This window comes from Nicotiana attenuata, chromosome 1, assembly GCF_001879085.1.
Source record: "Nicotiana attenuata strain UT chromosome 1, NIATTr2, whole genome shotgun sequence".
NCBI classification, from domain to species: Eukaryota; Viridiplantae; Streptophyta; class Magnoliopsida; order Solanales; family Solanaceae; genus Nicotiana; species Nicotiana attenuata.
This window is the reverse complement of record NC_031989.1, coordinates 48,116,980-48,143,263: the sequence shown is the minus strand read 5'-3', so window position 1 is coordinate 48,143,263 and position 26,284 is coordinate 48,116,980. Positions and strand designations below refer to the sequence as shown.

Below are 26,284 nucleotides of genomic sequence, written 5' to 3'. Positions count from 1 at the left end.
TACCGTTTTACCGATAAACAAGTACTATATGATGAGCTTCTTTTTTTTTATTGTTGTATAAATTTTAAAGATCCTTTCAATAAATAAATAAAAAAGATGAATTGCAAAATTGGAATACAAAGGGAGTTAGAGGTTTTGTTTTGGAAAGGTTATTAGGATGATTACATAAAATATTAGAAATAAATACCAAAAAGTTTCATCAAACCATAAGAACTTATATATTGAAAAGTTCTACTAAAAGTTTGGGGTAACTAAATTTGGTTTATAAGGGAAAAGAGCTTTTACCCAAACACCTTGTTTGTGCGTGACAAAAGAAACAAGGAACAAAAATATATGTATGTGTTCACAACAGAAACAAAGGAAACCGAGGGAGAGCAGAGAGGGCGAGATTACCATAGAAAGAAAAGGAATTCTATAGCAGAGAGAAAAAGGAAAAAGCCTTAGAGAGTAAAGGCAGATAGACACAAAGAGAGATGAGAGGGGTCTCATCATTTCCCTTTCTTCTCTTCTTCCTTTCCTTTTCTCATAATTTCATCGCAGGTTTGAATTCTCCCCAGATCTTTACATTACCAATAATCAGATTCATTCAATTATATTTTAGTTATGTCGATTTTAATGGGTCATATCGCAATTATATTGGCAAATATTTCTCTTAGATCCGTCCTGTCAAGTATTTGAAAAGAAATTTTATACATTTAAAAAACAAAAAATATTTGAAAATGTACAAATAAGTGTGATCAAAGAAAACATTAAAAAAAATAGAAATTGAGTATCTAGGAAGCTAAAATGGGGCTGTAATGGTCCGATGTTATGGAAAATTCGTAATTTATTTTCGATTCTACTGTTGTATTGGGATAAGGGTTGTGTGAAAAGGTTGTCATTTGCTAATTATTATCGGTGTAATTTTATTTATCTGGGTATCACCATTATTTTAAGCATGTATTTTGAACTAGGGATGAGAAAACTTTGAAACTGGGGTCTTTTGACAAATTCAAGGAAATGAAAAAGATCTTGTTTTGATGTCACATAAACTCAATTACAGCTTCAGATTTTATTTTTTATTTTTTCCAAATGTATGACTATGGTTTGTTTCAAGAGATATTCTATTCGATGCAGTTCCAAACACGCGAAAATTCTTTCTGATAATAAATGACAACGAGACTTGAACTCGTGATGTCTGTTCTGATACTATGTTGAACTATATGACTATCTTATCTTAACTTTTAAGTTGTTGGAGAGGAGATATGCTTATCTATCTATTTTAGGTACACAACAAGTACTCTTAGGGGTCGTTTGGTTGGAAATCAATTATCTCATGATTAATTATCCCGGGATTAGTTATCCTGGAATTAGTTATTCCACCCTCCCATAGGGATAAAAAAACATTGCACTCCCGGGATAACTAATCCGGGGATTAATTATACCATGATTTTATCCCAACCAAGTGTGGGATAAACTCATCTCAAATTTAATCCCGGGAATAATTATCCCTTATCCCTCGTACCAAACGAGCCCTTTACCTTTAAGGTTAGCCAAATATCTGTGAGTAAGAATGGTTTTGGGTTTATTTCCATCTATCTGGTTTTGCATGGCTGAATAAACCTTGAGATGGAGTCAATGTGCTTTGAAAAGCTCGCTTCCCATAAGCATTTCTATCATTTGATGTTTTTTTGTCCTTGTTCGAAGATACCAGGAACAGACCCCATCGAAACTGTTTGTGGTTACATTTTCATGAACTAGCTTTTGTATATTTGAGTTTGGTCTCATTTTGTCAGTTTGATTGCATTATATGTGTGTTTTCACTTTCAGGCTTTTCAGATGATTCTTCAAATCCCAAAAATGGGACAAAAACTGATACTCATGCTGCATCCAGCAGTCACACTGGGTCAACGATACTCGTTGTATGCCTTGCCCTTGTGGTGATAGTGCTTCTATCATTTTTCCTTTTCAAGTTTTGGCAAAAGAAGAAGCGCGAAGAGCAGTATGCTCGTCTGCTAAAGTTGTTTGAAGAAGATGATGAGCTAGAGCTTGAGCTCGGTCTTCGGGATTAAATTTGTTCCAGATGTTAACAATCAATGTATTGAGGTGAGGCTCCTTATTGTGCTTGGTCTTTTTCTTGGAAATCTAAAAGGAAAAAAGCAATTTCGCTCTGCTTTTACTCCTAGATCTTAGTGGAATCATGGAATTATTGATTGGTGGTGAGCATAATGCTGTTAGCACAACTGTTTTAAGAAGACATTAGCTTTTTTGGGTGTCTCAAAATGTTCAGCATACTAACACTGATCAACTGTATCATAGTTTAAACTTTAAACTATGTAGTTCTGGTGTCTTTATAGTAAACATATACAGAAACTTCAGTATGATATGAAAAATGCTTTTACCACTATCAGTGTCATACCTGAGCAAAGTAACTCTTTCAGAGTTTCAGCCAGACTTTGTCTTATAAAAATGGGAAGCAAGGAGAAAATATTACTCAATGTGTTCCTTGCTATGTTTATCACCTTATATATGTGTGTGGGTAGTCTTAGAGTCATCTTTTGATAAAGATTGTTAATTTGCTTTAGTATTTTCCAAAGAAAATGTCAATTAACTATCGACATTTCTGTAGTATGCTTTTATATTTCGTACAGTCTTCTTCTATTTCCTTTGTTAGTAAGTTGCAACCAATCAAGCATGTCTACTCTTTGTTATTATACTTTAAAAAAAACATGGTTCCCCTTAGCTAATTCAAAATTGTATCAAGCTAATATGGTTTGTACAACTTCTTTTGTCAAATATGAAGCTGCAACACAATTTTACTTTTCTCATTTGCTGAATATTTTAACCCGATATTCTGAAATTCTGCGTTGTGGCTGTCTATTTTGGCAAACAATATTGGGATGTGGAACTTATCATATTTTATAAGCATGAGCTTATAAATTTTAATGGTTTACATAAATGCCGTAATAGTTTTTCTTAAAAATTTTAAGGTCAGTGCTTGTATGCTCTATGGAGGTCAAGATTCATTTCTGTGAAATACATACTTTTCTATGGTGAATGTGATGGCATGTAACCCATTTCTTAGAATTCTCTGATTCGGCCTTGACACCTAGGGGTTCTCGGGAGGGCCAGGACGATTGTTGGATGTGGACGTGGTATGTCCTACATAGTTTCTTTTTATCATTTATAACTTGGCAATTATGTTATCCTTTGTTTAGGCTTTGAGGAGTGTCATTGCTTGGTGCATGAACTGGTCATGCTGATGAGGAAGTGTCATTTTTTTTTTCCTTTCCAAATGCTGATATGTTATAATTTTTGTATCCGATATCTGCTCAAACTGTAATACTATGCGATGCTGTCAACTATCTATATTGACTAGTCTAGTTTTTTTTGCATCTGACTTTTGCTTTGAATTACTATTTACGCTGCGTGCAGATGCAAGTAATATCCTAAATTCAGATTCTTAATTCAGAGATCACAATGGGTTGGATGATTCCAGAATCGTGGCATAATCAAGAGAATCTTTATTTCACAGTTGTAGAAATATGTACCAGTATTAGCAGAACCAAAATTATCATGCATTCTTTTTTTTTTGGAGACAGATTGATGGATGACAAATATTGCCAAAGGTCACCCTTCCAACTCAGCAATGTAATTCATCCTTCACAATTCACATATTCACTCTGTAATAGTTGTGTAGTAGGTATTTGCAGATTGTTAGATGGCTTTGAAACAAGAGGTATATTTTTTCACAAAAGCTCAAATGAGCTAAACTGTATCTAAGTGTACACATTTACTTTTGTACCCTCCGATGTAATGTTCGGCCTTCTCTTTTTGTGTGAGTGGAAGATGATCTCTCTTCCCTTAATAAGAAATCCATCCTTGTGACATACTAGTTAAGCATTAAATATCCATGAAGTTCCTTAATGTTTGGTCCAAAACATAACTATCCCTTGGTTCTGGACAGAACTTTCTTCATATCTATTTTGGGATTGTTGCTGTCCTCCCTTCCATCGATTTTCTGGTTCTTAGGATGCTGGTATTATCTTTTTGGCCTTTGTTGTTATTACTACTAATCTATTGTCTCTTTTCGTCTTCTTGAGCCGAGGGTCTATCGGAAGCAGCATCTCTATCCTACCAGGGTAAGAGTAAGGTCTGCGTACACACTACCCTCCCCAGACTTCACTTGTGGGATTAAACTGGGTAGTTATTGTTTTGCTCTCCTCCTCTTCTCCTTTTTAAATGGTGGCACTGCTTACTGTACTAATGAACTACTTTTCAGTAGCCTTTGCTTTCCCTTATTCCTCGCCACTCAACCTGTGCCAAATCTTCAACCTCCATTTGTCCAAGACTACAATTCATCATTCTCAAAAGAAAGGAGATGAAAAAGAAACTTGATAATTGTCTAAAAAATGTGAACTTATAGATTAAGGAAGCAGTTTAATGGGTAGTGTTACAGTGCCTTTCTTCTTCTTTTTTCCTTACTCTTTTATTTTGCGATAACAAGGCTGGTGGGGGAATATTGGACTTTTACTCACATGGTGCATCTTTTCTTTTCTTTTAAGTTCCTGATGACTAGTCAGCAGTAAGAATTGACCCAAAGCTCAAATGGAAATATTTCTATTGTTTTACAAAGGAACAACAAATAGGACTAGTGAAAGAACAAGGAGTCCCCATTGACCAAATAATCCATCAAAGTTCTTAGGCTGTCTACTATATTTTCACGTAGTGAACAAACAAAAGACTGCAGGTTAGAGTTAGAACTAACTTCAGCGTGAAGTTACAGTTTAACAGCAAGGAACTGAAGCATTGGTACAACTTAAAGTGAGATATTCAGCATATCATATATCAAGCTCTTGTTCTCAATATATTTATTCAGAAGTTAAAGCAGTTAGTCTGCATTAAAATAATACACGAAACATCGTGAGTATTCAATAAGAATGAAATTATTGTAATTGCTTTAACACATTGACCAATAAACCTAGATTAAGACTAAAGGTCAAAACCTCTAGGAAAGATGGTTACAGAAAAAAGCCATATTAGACCTATCTAAAGAAGCTGCCTGCGGGATGCCTACATTCTGTACCAGAAGCAGACTCAAAAGTCGTACTAATCAGGCGGATAAGCTATATTCTGTGTCTATCACTAGACAGGTGATTAGCATTCCAGCAATTAAGGGTCCCCTGACCAAGAATAGGTGTTATCTTCCCGTCTTTGCTCGTTTCATTCCTGTATTACTAAATGGAGACATGCTAGGGCTCATTCGAGGACTCATGCTTGGGCTTTCTTCCCTTAATGTACCATTTAGCATGGCCAATTCCCTTAGTTGTTGTTTCTTATAAACATCCATAGATTCATCCTGATACAGGCAAAGTGAGGGAGAACAAAGTCAAAAGGGCTAGATAATAGTTGAAAGCAAATGATGACAAATGGCAGCAGCTATATCGTTTTAACTCATACCACAGGCTTTAAGAGGTTCTCTAGGATTGAAACTGCATGATCGATACGGGCGTCAATGATGTCTTCCGGAAATTCAGCCTCCACCAGGAGATGTAGTGGCTCTTTGAGGTGCTCATATCCAGGTTTATCTTTCAATTTCTCTTCCTACACAAGGGGGGAGAGAACAATGTGAATTTGCAAAAGAGAAAGACAATACACCTTGAGCAATTTACTACTTGTAATTTAGACAACAAAAAGATTCAGGACATCACAACTACTCTGACAAAGACAAAGGATGTGTGTATGTGAGAGAGAGAGAGAGAGAGAGAGACAGACTTCTCTTAGAGATGCATACTATGCCTTCACGAAGCAAGGCACAGTAAATGTTAATTTATTCAAGCTTACTCTTTTAACAATTATTGAGCAAGAATAGTAAGAGGGACCAATACCTTGATAGAGTCCTTCACTGAGCCTTGACCTCTGATGTAGACTCTACATTCTGTAATGGCTTCAACCCTCTTTAGGGAATTCCCACGTGGTCCCAGAATTCGACCGACAAAATTAAACTGCATGATTTTAACTTGGTCAAGATCTGTTTCAAAATTTAGGAAGACAATGAGCAACCTTAAACATCATTCAAATAAGGTTTCACATACATTTGGGAACTTCTCTACAGGAACATCAAGTCTTATGACTTTCTTCACAACAGGAGTGGTTGCAGTTCCTGGCACAACATGCCAATCCAGAGGGGAAGGTTGAAATGGAGCCATTTTCTGGAGGAGTCTATTTTCCTGTAGTAAGTAAATAATATCAAGTGGTAAATCCTCCAACAATGTCCTCAAGCAGTTACTCAAACTCCTTTAAGTTATGAAATAGAATTAACAAATATATTACACAAGCAAAGAGGTGTCAGCTACAGTATCTATACTGGGGACTACGACTAACAACTCCTACAATATCTGACTAACACCAGAGTAGAAGTGCTTTTTTCCCCTTCTAATTATGGCTAATTAGGGTCTGTTTTTTGCTTGACATGGAAGCAACAAGTGGGAAGAGAAATGGAGGTTATATTTTCATGAAAGTTATCCACATGCAAGGACGACAAGACAATTAATAGATAACATTTTCTGTGAACAGCAACAAGTCCGTAATAACATCTGAGTTGGCAATACCATCATCAACAAAGGCACTATTATTGATAATGATGCATGAGAATCCCACCTACTGCACGTGCCAATTCTTTCTAACATTTCCATTTGCGGACAGGCATAGTGTCCTGAGGCTCAAGCTAAATAGATGTTGAAACTACCAATTGAGCTCAGTATTTCTGGAGCTTAAGAAAGTGAACTACAATTACAGTGCTTGAATTCCCACATTCAGTATTAGAACTGCTCAGATACAGAAGAAACATCAATTACAATGCTTGAATGGGTGCTTTAAGCCTCTGGTGTCCAAGGAAACACATAAGTAATTCACTTCCAATTGATTTCTAAAATTAAAGGAATGCTAAAAATAGAGCAATTAACTAGTTAAGTTCTATAAAAACACATAGTTTGAGAATCAAGAAAAATCATATTACTGAAATCAACAATGTTATACTAATAACTCTTGCCACACTCTTTAATTGAAGGGAACCAGTATGGAAGTGTATGACCACATTAAGAACAATAGTCATGACATGATTACATACCGAAGTATGACCCATAAAAGCCATACATACCTAAGCTAATTTCCATGAAGAAAGAAACTTATCATACCTCAGTTTGCATTGCACTCCACGCCCCTACATTTATCTGACCTCCATTCATCTGTTGACTGAACGACCTATGTGGACTCTCTTGTCCCATCCTTTCCTGATCTACAAACTGATTTGACAACAATGCCGATGTTCGCATGATTTCTGCAGAAGTAAGAAATCCAAGACCTTATTCAGTCACTAAATAGGATGCTTCCGTCAATTTACCTTTCACAAGATTTCAGCTAAGGCTGTCAGTGGTGGATTCACCAAGCCATCCATAAGACACCATTTTTGGCTTCACGTTAACCATATTCAATTTCATCCGTTTTAAACAAATAGTAATGTTACCCACATTTGAAGTTTGTAAAATAAGCAAGCCAATAAGATGACCCAAATGAATTATTTTCCCTAGAACTACTGTCACAAGCCCTTGCCTCATCCGCTGTTAAATGCACGAGCTAGAGAGCACAATATTAAGCTACAGGGTCAAACTCGACATCAAATTTCGCATTGATACAAAAAGTCCATCATTCCAGGACTATAATGATACAGAAGACGAGCAAAAGAAAGTGGAAACCAGACATTTTTCTCGGTCATGCTTTCAACCAAATTCTGATTTGTAGATTTGTATCCGGAACAGCTACTCAGAGACTTCTGTTTGGTAACTTAGCATTAGGTAAATAAATCTTTTCCTATTCCACTTAATGATTTTTCAGTTAGTTACTTAAAAGTGTTTGCATCTTATTTTAGAATACTCCTGATCTCAAAAGTCAAACAATAGAAGTTGCTCTATTTTCCCGTATTAAAAACTTGTATAAAATAGGAAATAAGAAAGGTGACAAAAACTTGATGAGTTCTTTGAACTCAATAAAGTTTGTAAATCTGAATTTATTTACTTTTCTTGTGAAGCTTTTCTAGCTAATTTGGTGCATAGTGGTTAATAAAGCTTTAACTTAGAGGAGTATTCCTACTCAATCTTCATTTCTCTTTGTAGAGCATTACTTGTAGCACCAACAAATCATGAGCTTTTGTTCTGTCATATTTGGTTACTAATCAAAGTCCCCCAAGTTTTCTGCATTTTTACAACCAACAATTAATACAAATCAGTTCTTAACTCTTTTTCTTTTCTGGATAAATAAATCAGCCCTAACATCTTATGATTCCACAGTCCAATCATAGGCTTGCAAACCTCAAACTACCGCTTCATCACCTTACACAGTTATAAAAATGCATATGATACTTAAATTGCCTTTAGCTGACTGATTACTAACTATGGTAGAGTCAGAATAATTGGATATCCAATAAGGCATCATGTGCAACGAGATCAGATTACAGACATACAGCAAAAGGAAAGCTTGCATGATTTTGACCTTAAGCCAAAGTGAAAACTCATGTATAGGCACCACCGAACAAATACATGGGTCAACAATCTTATCTTTGGTGATATTTTAAAAAGTCAAGAGAAAATTCAATTCTATCAGAGCGGTTGAATAGAAAGTCTGACCCAAACAGTAAAATTTCCTAATAAAATAACATTCTCTGATTTATGGGATGTCCTTTTAGAGGAAACAAATCAACAAAGAAAGTTTAGGTGCTCGAATTAATTGCACCGTACCTTGACTATCAGTGATATTACCATCAAATCCAGCTATTTTGGCGTATTACGGAAACTTTCTTCACCAAATATTGTTGTATAATTACTGGTCATTGACAAAGACCCAGCTCCAGAAACACCAAAAGTTGCCATCTTCGTCATCAAATTATCAAACTCCAAATACTTCATTTTTCACGTTTTTTTTTTACATTTGGGAGGTCAAAAAGCACAGAGAGTGTAATCTATGCCATGAAACTATAAAATCTTAGCATACTTAACTTGCAACACGTGGGACTCTTAAGCATGTGTTGACAAGGGACATCAAATATGATGTGTAGGAGTCCAACACTTACTGGAGTTAAACTTATATCTCAGTGACGCTGTAGAAATGTAAAGGAGACCTTTACTTTTTCTTTTTCTTTTTTTGGGTTATATACATTTCTTCTACATGCTGGGTTGGTGTGAAGGTGGAGAAGAAAAAAACTATTAACACTTAAGACCCTGTAGTGACTCGGGATCTAGTATCACAGCACATCAATTTTTTCAAGGGTGTTCTGAAGGTGGGGAAGAAAAAAACTATTACCTAACACTTAAGACTCTGTAGTAACTCGGGATCTTGTATCACAACACATCAATTTTCTCAAGGGTGTTCTGACCTATGAGAGCAAGCCTTGGCGCAACAGCAGAGTTGCTCCTTTGGTAACTTGTAGGTACAGGTTAAAAGGTGGAAATTGCCTCTTTGCAGAAATGCTAAGGGAATGTTGTGCCCAATCGCCCCTAACCTCGCACTAGCCCGAAGCACTTTGTACACATGTTAAGCCCGTACTTGGTGGTCTTCAAACTATGTGGCCTTTTACTTACCAGGACTAGGTTATACATGAACAATTCAGGCTACCATCAATAAACAATTCAATGCTTTGTTCGGATCAAACAGTTAATAATACTTTCATCAGAAGAAAGGAACTTCCACTCCAACACAAAGACACCCAGACTATCATAAAAAGTTCCTGTGGGTACATTTTACTACCTTGGTTTAGAAGCCTACTGCATATAGGCAGTATCTGCATGAATGGCCCCAATTTTTGCCTCTCTCCCAATAAATCGGCCAAATATCTGCCATTTCGTAAGCAGCCAAATCAGAGGTTAGTAGCGAAAGATGCATCTAGAGCTCCATTTAAAAATAATTGGCCAATTGAAATAAAGATTCGGACGTAAATACTAATCGGGTGGCAGAGGTGGACTTGACAAGTGGTTAAACATACAACTATCTTATTAAAAAACACTACTTCACCATGTAGGTTAAACATACAACTATCTCGAAGTAAATACATGTAGTTAGAAAGTTATTACAGTAATATATTTATATTACAGAAGTTTGAACCAATTATCACAAATAGTTGTAGGTTCAGTGGCATTTTGCACCTATTTGCTTAAAATCTTGGATCTGCCTCTGCATCTTGGAGAGACTTTGTACAACAGAAAGGGATCCTAAAGTGTCACCACATATAAGAACAACAAGAAGCTATTATTCTACGATCATAAACATTATATAATCAAGGTTTTGCATACTCAATCTGCCTATAAGAAGAAGACATACAAAACCTCAAGAAATATGGAGTCAAACCCAGAAATAGGAATCACAAATAATGCACACAAAAACAGATCCAGACCCAACATACAAAACAAGCAGCAAAACATGAAAACTGAATCAAAACAAGAAAATAGTAACTGAAAGAGAGTCGAGATTTGACCTTTCACGATCTGTAAGAGAAGAAGACCTCTGAAGTGGAGCATGGATTCCAGTAGGAGAGTACTGGAAATAACTCCCAGGAGGTATTCTATTCTCCATATTCATCATCTGATAAAAACCCAGCTTTTCCCCCACAATAATAAAGAAACAATCTCTTTTAGTCAACAAACTTTTCAATACAAACATATAACAAAAAAATAATGTTCTTACTGGGAACAGCTGTGTTGATGGTTTAAGGCAAAAGATGAAGGTGGGGGAAGAGAAGCTGAAGTCTGCTTCCCCTTTATTGGACCCTTGAGTTGTTGGTGTGGGGAGGGGGGAGAAAGAGACTGCTCAGTGAGAAAACTCCTATAAATGCTAATGGCTGCTACACTACCATTAGAAAAAAAAGGGTGTGTGCAATTGTAGTAGAAACCTTTTTTAGCACCATCACATATATTTTCTTTTTATATTTAAAATTTTAAATATTTAAAAATCGTAAATTTTAAGATAGAAATTTTAAATTCATACTAAATGTTTATTGCTAATAATACAAATTGTATAGAAAAAATGAATGTTGAATTATAACCACCACCAACAACAACAACAACAACGATCCAGTAAAATCTCATAAGTGGGGTCCGAAAAGTATAATATGTACGCGAACCTTACCTCTACCCGGGGTAGAAAGGTTGTTTTTGATAAACCTGTCCGAGATCTACATCTATGAATTGAAAGGTCCGAATGATCAACTCTGCAATCAGTTGTTAGAATCAATAGGTCTTCAAATTGTTCATTTGAAAAAATTGACATATTTGCTTACTTGAACATAATTTCTTCCCGCGAAAAGAAAGGAAATGGTTCATTCCATAAAATAAAAAGCTTTTTTTACGAGGTATAAATAAAAATTCCTCTTTATTTGATTTGTTACGAAATCGACCATAGATCAATTCCCTTTTTATTTGGGAGTATTTACTACACCCAATTCTGAGCAACGAAAAGAGACTTGAATTATAACCATAGTAGTGAATTTTAAACTATAACACGTAAAACTAAAAATAATTTTTTGATTATTTAGTATTGACATCAAAATAAAAATAGATTAAAATTAATGAATACTGTATGTAATGGTAAGTATTTTCTTATTTCTAATGACAACTTTGTATGAATATTGAAATCAATACAACCACTTGAAATACACGGTTGGTATTATGTCCTTTTTTACTTTAATTTTGTCGCTATTATATTACTAATTTATATATCGACCTGCTATAAAACGCCTAAGATTCTATTCTAGCACAAAAATAAAAATACTGACATGTAAAATGATAACAATATCTAGGAACATGCTGTCTTTTTTGCCCCTTTCCCTATTTTGGCATTCCTTTTTCTTTTTTTCATGTTGTTCTTTTATGTCATTTTCTTCTTTTTTGTCATATATCACTTACAATAATATTCCTTTGTATTTGGAATAAATGCTAAATATCTTTTCCAGTTGTTTCAATTTGCTTTTAATTTGCTTGTGCTTGCATGCGTGCTCTATATGGACAAATCGACATTTTTGTGTTTCAAATTCATAAACTATATAATCATTTTACTCTTTTCGTGAAAATAAAAAATTGATTGCATATCTAAAAGTTATAGTTACGTCGGTGTAGTCTAACTAAACGTGTTATAGAATTTAAAGTAAAATTTATACGGATATTTCATAAGCATGATTGGTCTATTTAGATTTTCTTTTTCATGACGAACTTATTTAATATTATTATGCGGTGAAGTATTTCTTTTAATTGAAATGTGGTCAAGAAAGAGACTTTAAACAACTACGAGAAAGCATGGGTAATGCATCTATCCATATCTTATAGTATTACTAGACATACACAATACCACGTATTGCATTAATGATCCACAAATCAATAAAATGCACTTTAATAATAATTGCTGCCCGAAAATCGCATTTACTCGTATTAGTTCTCTCGGAATATAGTGTATAGCTAACAAATTTATGATAGAATTCTTTTTTGTAAGTAAAATAATGTTTAAGGAAAAATGCATAATGGAAATGTCCACTTACTCCTACGTAAAAAAAAGAAGCATCCACTAAAATGCATATGTGCATATATGAATATTGTTGACATCCTATGTAGCCGGGGTGTTCATGGTTCGGTTTGGATCGGTTTTTTCCTAAAAAAAAACCAAACCAAGTAAGTCGGTTTTTTAAATATTAGAACCAAACCAAACCAATTAAGTTGATTTTTTCTCGATTCGTTTTATGTCAATTTTTCGGTTTTTTCGGTTATTTGTCGGTTTTTTCTTAAAATATAAGACATACACTACCAAACACATATCCGGAGACCACATTTTCAACGTAACACTATCAAATCAATTGCCCTTTGAGAAATCTATTATTTACCAAGATATATTGATGATAATTGAATCAAATAGTGATGAATAATTTAAGGACTCAATTAAAAATATATTATTTTTAACACGAAATGGATTCTTACACTTAACAAAAGAAAACTACCAATCAAACTAGAATGTAAAGGTAAAGAACTATACTAAAAGTGCAAACTATTAACATTTACCATTAAATTTTTGAAACTTTATATAAAAATATACATATATATATATAGGTGCAATAATAAATTTGAAATAGCTACTCCTACAGTCGGTTTGGTTCGATTTTTTTCTGACTAAAACCAAAATCAAACCAAATTTGATCGGTTTTTAAAATTCAAACCCAAAATCAAACCAAACCAAAAAGTATCGGTTTTTTTGGTCGGTTTGATTTGGTTTTCGGTTTGGTTCGATTTTTTGGGTTTTCATGAACACCCCTATGTAACTTCAAACAAAGGTGACATCTGGGCCGCCACTCCCCCTCCCCCCCCCAAACCCCCCAAAAGGTTGAACCCTTTCAATTACCGGTCCGGACTGCCATTAGTAGTCGTGTCAGTCTAGGAAAATGGTTGTCTGGCCCAGCCCCCTACTTGCTAATGGATTTTGGTGGATCTAGTAAGGCGGAGCCAAATTAATTGAGTAATTTCTTTAAAATTTTATTTTATTTTATTCCATTTTTAAAATTAACATTCGCATAGGTTATTTTGATATTTAAAGCTATTTTTTCATACAGATTTATATATTGAATGATTAAAATATAGTACCACTTTAAAAAGAAAATATTTTCTCGAAATTAGCTCAACCAAACTGTCTTATGGAAGTTTGTCCACCTACTCGAGTGCAATTACTAGTTTACTATCTTATGGACTTATGATTTAAAACTTTGAATAAGATTAGGCTAAATTATATATTATTAATCTAACAAAAAATACACGAAATACAAAGAATCATATTGATCGAATAAACGCGCGCAAAGTTATGGCCGTCTAATATTTTTCAACCATTTACAACCAGTTTTATTCCTATTGCTAGTTTGTTGCCACATTGACTTATAATTTAATATTTTGAATAAGATTAGACTTAGTTGCTAATAATATATTACTACTATTATATTAGTTACTAATTCATAATATAATAAGTTAATTACCAACCAGGCCTGGTCCGAGCCGGTGCCTCGGTTGGTCGAATCCAGGCTAGCTTTCCTCTGATACCCTCAGCCTAGCCCTAATCGGTCTCAATGTGGCTGTTTCGGTACAAATTTTCCCGTCTCGAAAATGGACCAACCTGATACACAATTATAGAGGATTAGCTCGAGCAGCTCAAGTATAGAAGACAAAGTCGTGCAAAGTCAAAAGTTAGTAGGGGGAGGGGGGAATTAGTTAAAGTTAGTTTGGGTAGTTAGAGTAACAGAATTCAGTTAGAAGGAATATGTTGTAGCTTTATCAGTTTAGATACAATGTAATGAGTACAAATAGTGTTATAAGTTACCGATTTCCTTTCATCAATCAATACATAAAGTTTTATCCTAATTTCTCTCTTTTCTTCTTCATCATCTCTCTTCTTCTTCTTCTTCTGCAAAATCCTCATCTATACTGCTTCTCTCGAGTAATTTCTGAGGCAGTGTTGTGATCCTCGAGTTCAAGTTGACTTCCTGCAATCGTATAACATTGGTATCAAAGCTCTCGATCCTTGGAATCATGGCGAAAGGCACACGATTAACTTTCAATTCAACTGAAGAATCATCTGACCTACATGAATTGATAGATGATGTAGGGGCTTTATCTGGTAAAGTTTTGCAACTAAAGCAGTTGGACTGAACGGTCCTTGAATTGAAGGAACAACTGATAATTCAAGGGAACACCAGAAAAACAAATCTCCATTGCCAAATGAAGGTGAACATTCTGAAGGGAGGTTTCATCGAGAGAGAAGCCCTACGAGCTGCAATCACCACAATTCTAATTTTCTAGGTGGTCTAGAATGGAGTTCTTACGGTTTACTGGTGAAGATATGAGGTCATGGTTGTTCAAAATCGAATAATTTTCTATATGGAAAAGGTAGCTGTTGAAGAAAAGGTTGAAGTAGCTGTATTACAATTGGAAGGGAAAGTTATATAATGGCATCTCTCTTTCATGAGATACAGGCAGTACCTACAACCTGCTACTTGGAATGAGTATGTCATGGCAGCTGATTTTGACGATCCGATGGAGGAAATTAAAAAGATAAAACAAACTTGTAGTGTGAAGGGATATCAAGTTGTTTTAGATGAATATGAATAGGGTGAGACTATCTCAAGAAAATGCAATTAGTTGCTTCGTTGGAGGTTTGAAACATGAGCTTAACATTGTAGTCAAGCTCATCAACCCTACTAGATTATCACAGGTGTATAGAACAGCCAAAATGTATGAGGTTTACCTAGCTGCAACCAAACAAACTTCCTATACATCAGGACCCCCAGTCAAGAGATATGTTGGGCCAGGAACCACTGGTAAACCATTATTACCTACCCCTAATTTCAGTAGTCCATCTTATACTAAGGGTGTCAATAGGAGAGCATTGAGTTTAGATGAAATGAATAAGAAAATGGCAAAGGGATCATGTTACTTCTGCAATGAGAAGTATGTACCTGGGCATAGGTTTAAAAATTCCAAACAGATATACATATTAAAATTGGAGAAAATAGAAGAAATACAAGATACATGGGAAGAACAAGAACTATTGTTGTAAGATGATAGTTTCAATTCCTCATATTCATCTCAATCTGTAGAACAGATGGATATTTCCATTCATGCTTTGAATGGCTCTCTGGGTTACATAACTCTGAAAGTAACTGGTTACATTGCTAAGAAGGCCTTGAATATTCTGATTGATACTGGTAGTTCACACAATTTCATTGATCCTCACTTGGTCAAATACTTGGGATGCAAGATCATATACTCACCCTCAAATGGTGGTTGTTGATAATGGAACCATGGTGGTGGATAAGATGTGCTCCATCACTTGGCTACTGCAAGGATCTGAGTTTTCAGCATAGTTCTTGCTACTGCCCTTAGGCTCTTGTGGAGTGGTGCTGGGAGTGTAATGGTTGCTAACACTTGGAGACATCAAATGAACTTTAGAAAGCTTATTATGGAATTCTGGTATTGGGGAAGGAAACATCTCCTCGGAGGTGCTAGCACCCAGGTCAAGGTTCAAGAAGCTAACAAATTGCCCAAGCACACATGTAACATTTCCCAACTATGTACGATTCAAGTAGTACCAGTGGCAAATACCGAAGAACAACGGCATACACTAAAAGCTAAGAGATAACTAAAAATAGATGCTAGATTAGTGCAAGTGTTGTGTGAGTATTCCAGCTTATTTGAAGAGCCTACTAAATTACCACCTTCTAGAGGTGTGTTTGATCACATGATTGTGTTCCAAGCTGGTACTGAACTTGTGAACAAACGACCCTATAGATATCCCTCAGTTAAAAAGGATATCATTGAGGGGTTGGTACAATAGATGCTAGATCAAGGGATCATCCAACCCAGATGTAGTCCATTTGCATCTCCAATGATTTTAGTAGGAAAAAATGATGGAGCATGGAGGCTTTGTGTGGATTATAGGGAGCTAAATAAATATACAGTCAAGAACAAGTTTCCAACCCCTATTTGTGGAAGACCTTCTTGATGAATTAGAAGGATCAAAGGTCTTTTCTAAAATAGACCTAAGATCTGGCTATCACCAACTTAGGATGGCAATAGATGATGTACCTAAAACTGCATTTAGGACTCACTCTGGACATTTTGAGTATTTAGTGATGCCATTTGGCATTTCAAATGCTCCTCATACCTTTCAATGACCGATTAATTCCATCTTTTAGAAGTTACTAAGAAAACAGATGTTGGTTTTCTTTGATGATATACTTATCTACATCAACAACATGGATGATTATTTGGTTCACTTAAGAGCTGTATTTGTAGAGATGAAGCTCTTTGCCAAAAAGGGCAAGTGCTCCTCTGGAGTCCATAGGATTGAATACTTATGACACTTCATTACAGCAGGAGATGTGTCTACTGACCCTCACATGATAGAAGCCGTGCAGAACTGGCCTACCCCGACTACACTCAAACAGCTAAGAGGATTCCTAGGGTTGGTAGGCTATTACAGGGGTGTTCATGGTTCAGTTTGGATCGATTTTTCCCTAAAAAGAAACCAAACCAAGTAAGTCGGTTTTTCAAATATTAGAACCAAACCAAACCAATTAAGTCGGTTTTTTCTCGACTCGGTTTATGTCGGATTTTGTCGGTTTTTCGGTTTTTTGGTTATTTGTCAGTTTTTTCTTAAATATAAGACATACACTACCAAACACATATTCCGGCGACCACATTTTTAACGTAAGACTATCAAATCAATTGCCCTTTGAGAAATCTATTATTTACTAAAATATATTGATGATAATTGAATCAAATAGTGATGAATAATTTAAGGACTCAATTAAAAATATCTTTTTTTTAACATGAAATGGAATCTTACACTTAACAAAAGAAAACTACCAATCAAACTAGAATATAAAGGTAAAGAACTATACTAAAAATGCAAACGATTAACATTCACCATAAAATTTTTGAAACTTTGTATAAAAATATACATATATAGGTGTAATAATAAATTTGAAATAGCTACTCCTATAGTCGGGTTGGTTCGGTTTTTTCCGGTTATTTTTTGATTAAAATCAAAACCAAACCAAATATGATCGGTTTTTAAAATTCAAAACCAAAACCAAACCAAACCAAAAAGTATTGGTTTTTTTGGTCGGTTTGGTTTGGTTTATTTTATGAACGCCCCTAGCTATTACAAGAGATTTATTAAAGTCATTGGGGTCATCTGTAAGCCTTTAACTGAACTAACTGAGAAGAATAACTTCAAGTGGTCACCTACAGCTGATGCAGATTTTGCAGAACTAAAGAAAGTCCTCACTAATGCACATGTTCTAACTTTACCAGATGCTAACAAAACTTTAATTGTAGAAACTGATGCCAGTGGTTATGGCATTGAAGCAGTACTTATGCAGGAAGGACATACGATAGCTTTTTTAGCAAGGCTTTGTCCGTCTAGACATGCAGCTATGTCTGTCTATGATATAGAGTTATTGGCTATTATACATGCAGTAACAAAATGGTCACAGTATTTGCTGGGGCAAAAATTCATTATCAAGACTAACCAAAAGGTCTTGAAGTATCTTATGGAGCAGACCCTACACACCAACTCCCAGCTGTTGTGGTTAACTAAACTATTGTCATTTGATTATTCAATAGAGTACAAGAAGTGGGTGGAGAACAAGGTAACTGATGCATTTTCTAGAGTGACTGGAGCTAAACTATTGGCATTGGTGGTTTCACCTAATGATACTGATCTTTTTCAAGCTATAATTGATAGTTGGGACTCAAATCAAGAGCTGAAGCACCTCATTGAAGAAACTCAAGCTGATCTAGATACTCACAAACAATTCACATAATTTCAAGGGCAGTTGAGGAGAAAAGGGTAGATTGGTGATAGGCAAGGTACCAGAATTGAGGAAGACAATCATCACTCTGTGCCGTGTAACCCCTCATGGTGGCCACTTAGGTATTGAAGCTACTCTAAGAAGATTACTAACACTGTTCTATTGGAAGAACATGAGGAAAGAGGTGAGAGATTTTGTTCAAAAATGTGATATGTGCCAAAAGAACAAATCTGACCTAGCTATTTATCATGGATTGTTACAACCATTACCTATTCCAAATGTAGTGTGGTCTCAAATCAGTATGGATTTCATTGATGGACTCCCTAAATCTAATGGTTATGAGGTGATACTTGTGGCAGTGGACATGCTTAGCAGGTATGGTCATTTTATTCCATTGAAGCATATTATACTGCTCAACCAATTGCTTAGGTATTCTTAGACATTGTGGTGAGATTGCATGGTCTACCTGATACCATTACAAGTGATCGAGATGTTGTCTTTCTCAGTACCTTCTGGCAAGAGCTGTTCTCACTGCAAGAAGTTTTGAATACCTCTTCTGCATACCATCCCCAATTTGATAGACAGACTAAGGTGTTGACATAAGTCTTGGCACCTACTTAAGGTTCTACTGCAATGAAGATGTTGCTAACTGGTACTCATGCTTGCCTATGGCTGAGTACTGGTATAATGCCTCCTTTGACTCGGCCATACATACCATTCCCTATGAAGCACTATATGGTCGACCACCTCCCTTACATTTACTCCGCTTGCCAGGGAAGTCTGCTTCAACTGAAGTTGACAACACTCTGCTCAATCGAGAGTTAAAATTGTAGTTGCTTAAACACCATCTAAGAAGAGCTCAACATAGAATGAAGCAACAAGCAGATTCACACAGAAGTGATAGGCAATTTGATGTAGGTGATTAGGTCTATCTGAATATTCAACCCTATAAACAAGTGACTATATCCAACCACTCATCACACAAGTTGGCTTCTAAGTACTATGGACCCTTTCATATTCTCAAATGAGTGGGTCCTATTGCATACACTCTATTACTTCCTGCTGCGTCAAGATCCACCCCATAATGCATGTTTCATTGTTGAAAAGATGCTATGAAGTTCCATCTCAAATTTCTTATCCTCCAGTAATTGATTTGGCCAGTCCTTATTATCATGAGACTAAACTAGTTTTGCAAAGAAAAATGGTAAAGAAAGGAAATAAAGTTGTTGTACAAGTTTTAGTTAAGTGGCAAGGACTTCCTATTGATGTTGCTACATGACAATTTGTTGCAGTACTACAAACTAGGTTTCCTGCTTTTGTTCCTTGTAGACAAGGATCTTCGATTGGGGGAGTACTGATACACAATTATAGAGGATTAGCTCGAGCAGCTCAAGTATAGAAGACAAAGTCGTGCAAAGTCAAAAGTTAGTTACAGGGAGGGAGAGTTAGTTAAAGTTAGTTGAGGCAGTTAGAATATTAGAATCCAGTTAGAATGAATCTGTTGTAATTTTATCATTTTAGATACAATGTAATGAGTACAAATAGTGTTGTAAGCTATAGATTTCATTTCACCAATCAATACATAAAGTTTCATCCTAATTTCTCTCTTTTCTTCTTCATCATATCTCTTATTCTTTTGCAAATTCCTCATCTCTACTTCTTCTCTCGAGTAATTCCTGAGGCAGTGATGCGATCCTCGAGTTCAAGTTGAATTCCTGCAATTGCGTAACATAAATCCAATTGACGAGTCCGGAACCAAAATGTAATTTTTTTGGACTCAAAGAACAAAAATGTGTGTAAAAAAAATATAGTGACAAAAATATGTATAACATCTTTTAAAAAGCGCCGTTTGGCCAGTTAAGTATAACGTCTTTTTAAAAGACGATATATCTGAATTAAATAAAGCGGGAAGGTATAGTGTCTTTTATTAAGACGCTATAGGTATAACATCTTTTATTAAGACGCTATACATATATAAATATCGTCTTCCCTATAGCAATAAAAACAGAATCGTCACCCCCCTTCCCCTACCCCCCCCCCCCATTTTAAAATCAAAGCATCCCCCTCCCCCATTTTAATCAAAAAAAAAAACTTGAGTGGAGCCCACCCGTCCCACAAAAAGTAAATATTCTCGGTCCCACATCCTAGCTAAGACGTTATCTCGTAGTGGGTTGCTCGTTTCGGCTCCAAATCACAAAATCTTTAACTTTCTAAAAACCTTAAATCGAGGTATTCCGACTTAGTTTTTGTTAAAACTTGTATAAAAAATGCATATTACTTGTTTTTTATGTGCTATATGTTATTTTGTGATTGTTTTACGATTTAACTAGTTTGTTTTTTTTATCCGGACTATAGTATTAGTATGCTAAAAAAACTCGTAAAATAGAGAAATTATTATTAGTTGTTAAAGAAAATATTAATTAGTTACTTTTTACTGTGGTATATTTATTTTCGTGATTGTTTTGTGATTGAATTGATTTGTTGTTTTTATCCGGTTTAGATTATTTATTTGCTAAAATACCAGTAAACTAGATAAAATATTACTTTAGTTCCCTGTAGTGGTATCTTGTGGCCTAATGTAATGCTCGTATTTGTAATGTAGTGCCCTTTTAGCGTAGTAAAACGTCATACCCTTTAGCGTAGTATCATTGTAGTTATAGAAATTAATCATTTAAGTATCTCTTATTCCCAAAACTGCGTCAAAAAGCTGATAGTTCAAACACAAACTATCTCCAATTATAGTCAACAAACGTAAGAAAATAACATGAGGAAATAACAATATTTGTCAAACTAAGTATTGTTATATGAATATTTAATAATTAAATCGTGTATAGTTATGAAAAATAATTATTTAATTTTATTATAGTAAATAATAAGTCAGTAACAAACATATAAAATAATAAAACTAACATATAAAATAATAAAGTAACATATACAAATAAATTAACATATAAAATAATAGACCCGTTGTGATAAATCGGGGAAATTTTCTCATCATGAACATAAAAATTCAGGATACATTAGTGCTACTGGGCTTCAAATATTGTGTTTGGAACCAAAATGTGAATATTTAATAATTAAATCCTATATAGTTATGAAAATTAATTATTTAATTTTACTATAGTGAAAATGTAACGACCCGGCCGGTCATTTTGAGCTTTTGCACTTCGCTCGCCAGTTCTCGGGCATGACTAGCCCCGTGTGATGTATTTGTACTTATTTAAATCGTCGGTTTTGGATTTCAGGTTAATCGGAATAGATATGGAAGGATGATTCTCAGCTTGAAGCTTAAAGTTTGAAAGATTTGACCAAGTTTTGACATGTTGGTATATGATCTCGGATAGGAATTTTTATAATTTGGTTAGCTCCGTTAGATGATTTGGGACTTAGGAGCGTGATCGGAATGTGTTTTGGAGGTCCGGAGTAGATTTAGGCTTGAATTGGCGAAATTGGAATTTTGGCGATTTTCGGTTGATAGGCAAGATTTTGATATAGGGGTCGGAATGGATTTTCGGAAGTTGGAATAGGTCCGTTGTGTCATTTGTGACGTGTGTGCAAAATTTCAGGTCATTCGGACGAGGTTTGATAGACTTTTTAATCGAAAGCGGAATTTGGAAGTCTTTGGAATTCCTAGGCTTGAATCCGATGTGAACTTGGTGTTTTGATGTTGTTTTGAGCGTTCCGAAGGTTGGAAGAAGTTTTAATGATGATATGGGATATGTTGGCATGTTTGGTTGAGGTCCCGAGGGCCTCGGGTGAGTTTCGGGTGGTTAAACGGATAAAATTCTTGTTTTGAAAGTTGTAGATTTCTTCAGTTCAGTGTTGCAGAGTTTTGCTCTTCGCGTTCGTGATGTTGGTACCGCGTTCCCGAAGAGATGTTGAGTAAGGCAGGCCAGTTACCCTTCGCGTCCGTGATGTTGGTCCCGCAATCGCGAAGGTTGAGTCTGATTGTGCATCGCGGACGCGTGGCATTGTTCGCGTTCGCGTAAAAGGGTGAAGCAGACTTGGGCACCAGGCCCCAAAGCATCGCGTTCGCGACTGAAGCAATGTGTTCGCGTAGGCTAAGCTGAGTAAGGCATCGCGTTTGCGATGGTAGTGTTCGCGTTCGCGTAAGAGGATTTTTGGTCAAAGGTATTTTGTGCTTTGCGAACGTGAGGCTTTGACCACGTTCGCAAAGAAGGATTTCAAATCGCTGGGCAGAATGTTTAAAAGGCCATTTTCACGACATTTGGCCTAAGTTCACCATTTTTGACTCGGTTTTGGAGCTTGTTGAGGGAGATCGAAGAGGGAAACAAAGAGAACTTCTTGGAGGTAAGAATTTTGGACTTAATACTCGATCCTATGTTGATTCTTACTTGTTTAAACATGATATATGTGGAATTTAAAGCCTAAAATTTGGGAATTGGGGCTTGAATTTTAAGAGTGTAAATTGATGATTTGAGGGGCCATTTGGGGTCCGATTTTGATGTTCTTGGTATGTACAAACTCGTGAGAGTGTAAGGATTCTATTGGTGTGATTTTTATCGGATTTCGAGATGTGGGCTCGAAGGCCGGGTTTGGCCAATTTCGGGATTTTTGGTATAAATTGGATATTTTCGAGTGGGCTTTGCTCCCTTAGCATATTTTGATGGTATAAATCTGTTTTGCATAGGTTTGGAGCATCCGGAGGTCGATTCGAGAGGCAAAGGCATAGCGGGCTAGAGTTTGGACCGGATAGAGGTAAGTAATGATTGTAAATACTGTTCTGAGGGTATGAAACCCCGGATTTCACATCGTTGTGCTACTTGAGGTGACGCACATGCTAGATGACGAGCGTGGGGTCGTGCACCGTTGGGGATTGTGACTTGGTCCATCCCATACGACTATTAAGTCGCATATTTTACTTGAAAACTATTTGATATTGTTATATTTTGGAAAATATTATTGTGTTTGGGGCTAAATGCCATGTCTGGGACTTGTGCCGATTGTTTGGACCCTTAGGGGCTTTTACTACTATTTTACCTCACTGTTTTGGCTTAATGTTTGCACTCAGTCATGCTATGTTCTTACTATTTTCATAACTCGGTTTTATTCACTCCTTTTGATTTCATAAATGATTCTGAGCCAAGTACTTGTTTTACTGACAGCCCGAGGGGCTTGAGTGAGATCTGACTGAGTGAGGCCGAGGGCCTGTGTTGTGAGGATACTATGGGATCGGGCTGTACGCCGTAGCATGTGGTACCGATTGTGATATATGAGAGGCAGAGGGCCTGATTTATTATGCCACGAGGTGGCTTGTGATTGATATGAGGCCGAGAGCATGTTTGATTATGCCACGAGATGGCTTGTTATTGCGCTTGGGCCGTAAGGGGCCCCTCCCGGAGTCTGTACACCCCTAGTGAGCGCGGGTACCCAGTGTGTGTGATGTGTTGTAGCCCGATGGGCTGTTGTTATTTCATAGTGAAGCCCGAGGGGTTGTTCTTGATCTATGTTTCCTGAGGGGCGGTTCTTGATTCATGCTATGCCCGAGGGGCTGATTACGAGTGATTGTGAGGTAGCCCGAGGGGCTGGTTCTGTTGATATTATGCCCGAGGGGCGGTTTATACTACATGTTTTGCCCGAGGGGCTGTTTACGTTTCTATCATTTTTACTCACTATTTTTATCACTCGTTTTGAAACTATTAAAGTTGTTTTAAAAAGGTTTTTACTGAAATTGAGCATGATTTACGAAGTAAATGATTTCTGTATTATTTTGGAAATGTACTGCATTTGCTGTAGCGTTATGACGTGACTTACGTATTTTCTTACTGCTCAGCTTTCATTTACTTTTATTACTTACTGAGTTGGCGTACTCACATTACTCCCTGCACCTTGTGTGCAGATTCAGGTATTATTTTGAACCTAGTAGCGGGTGTTGATTGCTCGGTGGCAGAGTCATTGGAGTTAGCAAGGTAGCTGCCCGACGTTCGCAGCACTGCTTTTCTACCTCCTGTCTTCCTTAGACTGTATTTAGTACATTTTAGATTCTTAGTTGTGTTCAGACCTTAGTAGATGATCATGACTTGTGACACTCCGATGCCGGGCTGGTGTATTTATTCCGCACTGGTTATTTAGACTTATGTTATGAGATTACTTGTTAATTAATGACTTAAAAATGGCTTTTATAGAATGATGGTTTGATTTGGGAATTATGTCGGCTGGCCTAGTTTCACGATAGGCGCCATCACGACCAAGTCGGTTTTAGGGTCGTGACAAGTTGGTATCAGAGCCTAGGTTACATAGGTCTCACGAGTCATGAGCAGGTTTAGTAGAGTCTCGCAGATCGGTACGAAGACGTCTGTACTTATCCTCGAGAGGCTGCAGAACCTTTAGGAAAACTTCACATTTTTGAATTCTTATCGTGCGACATTGATTCAGCTTGAAATGTAATCCTTGAAATTCCTTCCACGCGTTAATATGCGCGCATGAGCGCTCGGTATCAGATGTGCATCGATGGCTTGTGATTCCTTGAACAAGGGGTGAGATATAATTTCTGTGTGTTGATGTTGGGAGAGTCTGGAGGACTTGAGGCCGGGTTTTGCCTGTAGCTTGAACACTAAGGTGTTGATTGTGTGAGCACGTGCTTTTGGGATTTATTTGTTCGGTAGTGTCCCTATTGGTGGAAGTGATGATTGGATGGCTATGTGATGAGTATGATGTGACTGCGAGATATGTTCATATAATTTGGAAGTGACGAGGAGAGTCTGCTTGAGGGTAAAAAGAACTATTTGGTGCTTGATTTCCATATTTATTTGATGTATAGACCCAAGTTATGGGTGTGGTGAAGGATCTTTTCATGTTGTTTAGTTGGGGAGTGAAGTAGATTTCATGTCATGATATGAGTTCGATCTCAGGAAGATTAAGTGATTGCGTGGTGTTTATGACGGTGGAAGGGTATAAAGAGATGTTAGTTTGAGGCGAAGCAGGTGGGTTATCTCCTGCGGGGTGTCCTGATGGCGTGTGGACCCTATCTTGTTTTGTAGCGAGTCCTCTTTTACCAGTGAATTATATGTGTTGCAGTTTGAGTTTGGATCGCGTATGAGAGTTAGCTTGAACGTTACGAGGGTGAATGTGAGATTTGCAAATGATTTGAAATTACTAGATAGTTTGTGTTGCATGAGCATATGAAGGATTTAGTTGAATCTCACTATGGTATTATGGCAGTAATAGAGTACGGGCATTGTGAGTTTTTGTGTGTTTTGATCTATATCTTTGAGCCAAATGGGAGACTCTGCTATTGATCAGTTGATTGCACGGTTATGTGTTGTATTGGTTTCAGTTTGAGGTATACTAGTGAATTAGTTGTGACTTACAGAGGTTGAGATCATGGATGACTCGAGTAAAGGAAGTTTTGAATAAGGGTTGTGTTATGCTTTATAGGTGTATGAGAATCACGGAATGACTTGAGTTGTTATTGGTGAAGGATGTAATGTGCATGGAAAAGGAATTTATTTGGTTGCATTAAGGTGGGGTTACTTCCTAGGGTGTTGGAGTGCTAATGGAGCACAGGTCGTTCGGACCGTTTGATCAGTCTAACTGAGACCTGAGTAGAGTGGATGACTCGCGAGAATGGTTCTGATGGATTTGTTGATACCCAATTTTTCCCTGTATATTCTTATATTCAGAATATCTTTAAAATAGCATATATATGCATATATAAGTATGTCCCAGCATTTTACTATTTTTCCCATAATTTTTTAGGGTTTTTAAACTAATTTATTTCCCTTTTCATCCATAAAAACCCAATAATTATTTCCAAAATTATTATTTTGGTAATTCATTTATTAAAATTTTATATTTATTATAAGATATAGCTGAGGTAAATTTTTGCATATTTTTACAAATTTATTTAGTATTTTTTAAGCTAAATTGCATATAACTGCAATATTAGCCCTTTTAAGA

The 26,284-nt window shown here is 36.2% G+C and overlaps 2 protein-coding genes across 3 annotated transcripts; one reads left to right on the top strand and one right to left on the bottom strand.

Moving 5' to 3' along the window:
- LOC109226060 lies at nucleotides 284–3,871 on the top strand. Its single transcript, XM_019390866.1, has 3 exons — nucleotides 284–540; nucleotides 1,810–2,085; nucleotides 3,415–3,871. Exons 1-2 carry the CDS (start codon nucleotides 474–476, stop codon nucleotides 2,049–2,051), a joined length of 309 nt encoding a protein of 102 aa, XP_019246411.1. The 5' UTR covers nucleotides 284–473; the 3' UTR covers nucleotides 2,052–2,085; nucleotides 3,415–3,871.
- On the bottom strand, nucleotides 4,821–10,898 carry LOC109226050 (KH domain-containing protein At1g09660/At1g09670). Of its 2 annotated transcripts, XM_019390859.1 has the most exons (8): nucleotides 10,711–10,898; nucleotides 10,502–10,623; nucleotides 9,778–9,863; nucleotides 7,176–7,318; nucleotides 6,075–6,209; nucleotides 5,868–5,984; nucleotides 5,440–5,583; nucleotides 4,821–5,338 (listed from the first exon to the last, which is right to left on the bottom strand). In XM_019390859.1, exons 2-8 carry the CDS (start codon nucleotides 10,606–10,608, stop codon nucleotides 5,180–5,182), a joined length of 891 nt encoding a protein of 296 aa, XP_019246404.1. In that variant the 5' UTR covers nucleotides 10,609–10,623; nucleotides 10,711–10,898; the 3' UTR covers nucleotides 4,821–5,179. The 2 variants fall into 2 exon arrangements, with proteins under 2 accessions (XP_019246404.1, XP_019246400.1); XM_019390855.1 differs by having other exon boundaries at nucleotides 10,502–10,898.

Excerpts from the sequence above, each read along its gene's own strand:
- LOC109226050 (XM_019390855.1), bottom strand. The coding sequence starts at position 10,686 with ATGTTTGTATTGAAAAGTTTGTTGACTAAAAGAGATTGTTTCTTTATT. Across the intron at positions 7,319-9,777 it reads CAGTAGGCTTCTAAACCAAG|AAATCATGCGAACATCGGCA; the intron begins GTAGTAAAATGT and ends TTACTTCTGCAG. Across the intron at positions 6,210-7,175 it reads GGAGTGCAATGCAAACTGAG|GAAAATAGACTCCTCCAGAA; the intron begins GTATGATAAGTT and ends TACTTACTACAG.
- LOC109226060 (XM_019390866.1), top strand. The coding sequence starts at position 474 with ATGAGAGGGGTCTCATCATTTCCCTTTCTTCTCTTCTTCCTTTCCTTT. Across the intron at positions 541-1,809 it reads TTCTCATAATTTCATCGCAG|GCTTTTCAGATGATTCTTCA; the intron begins GTTTGAATTCTC and ends TTTCACTTTCAG.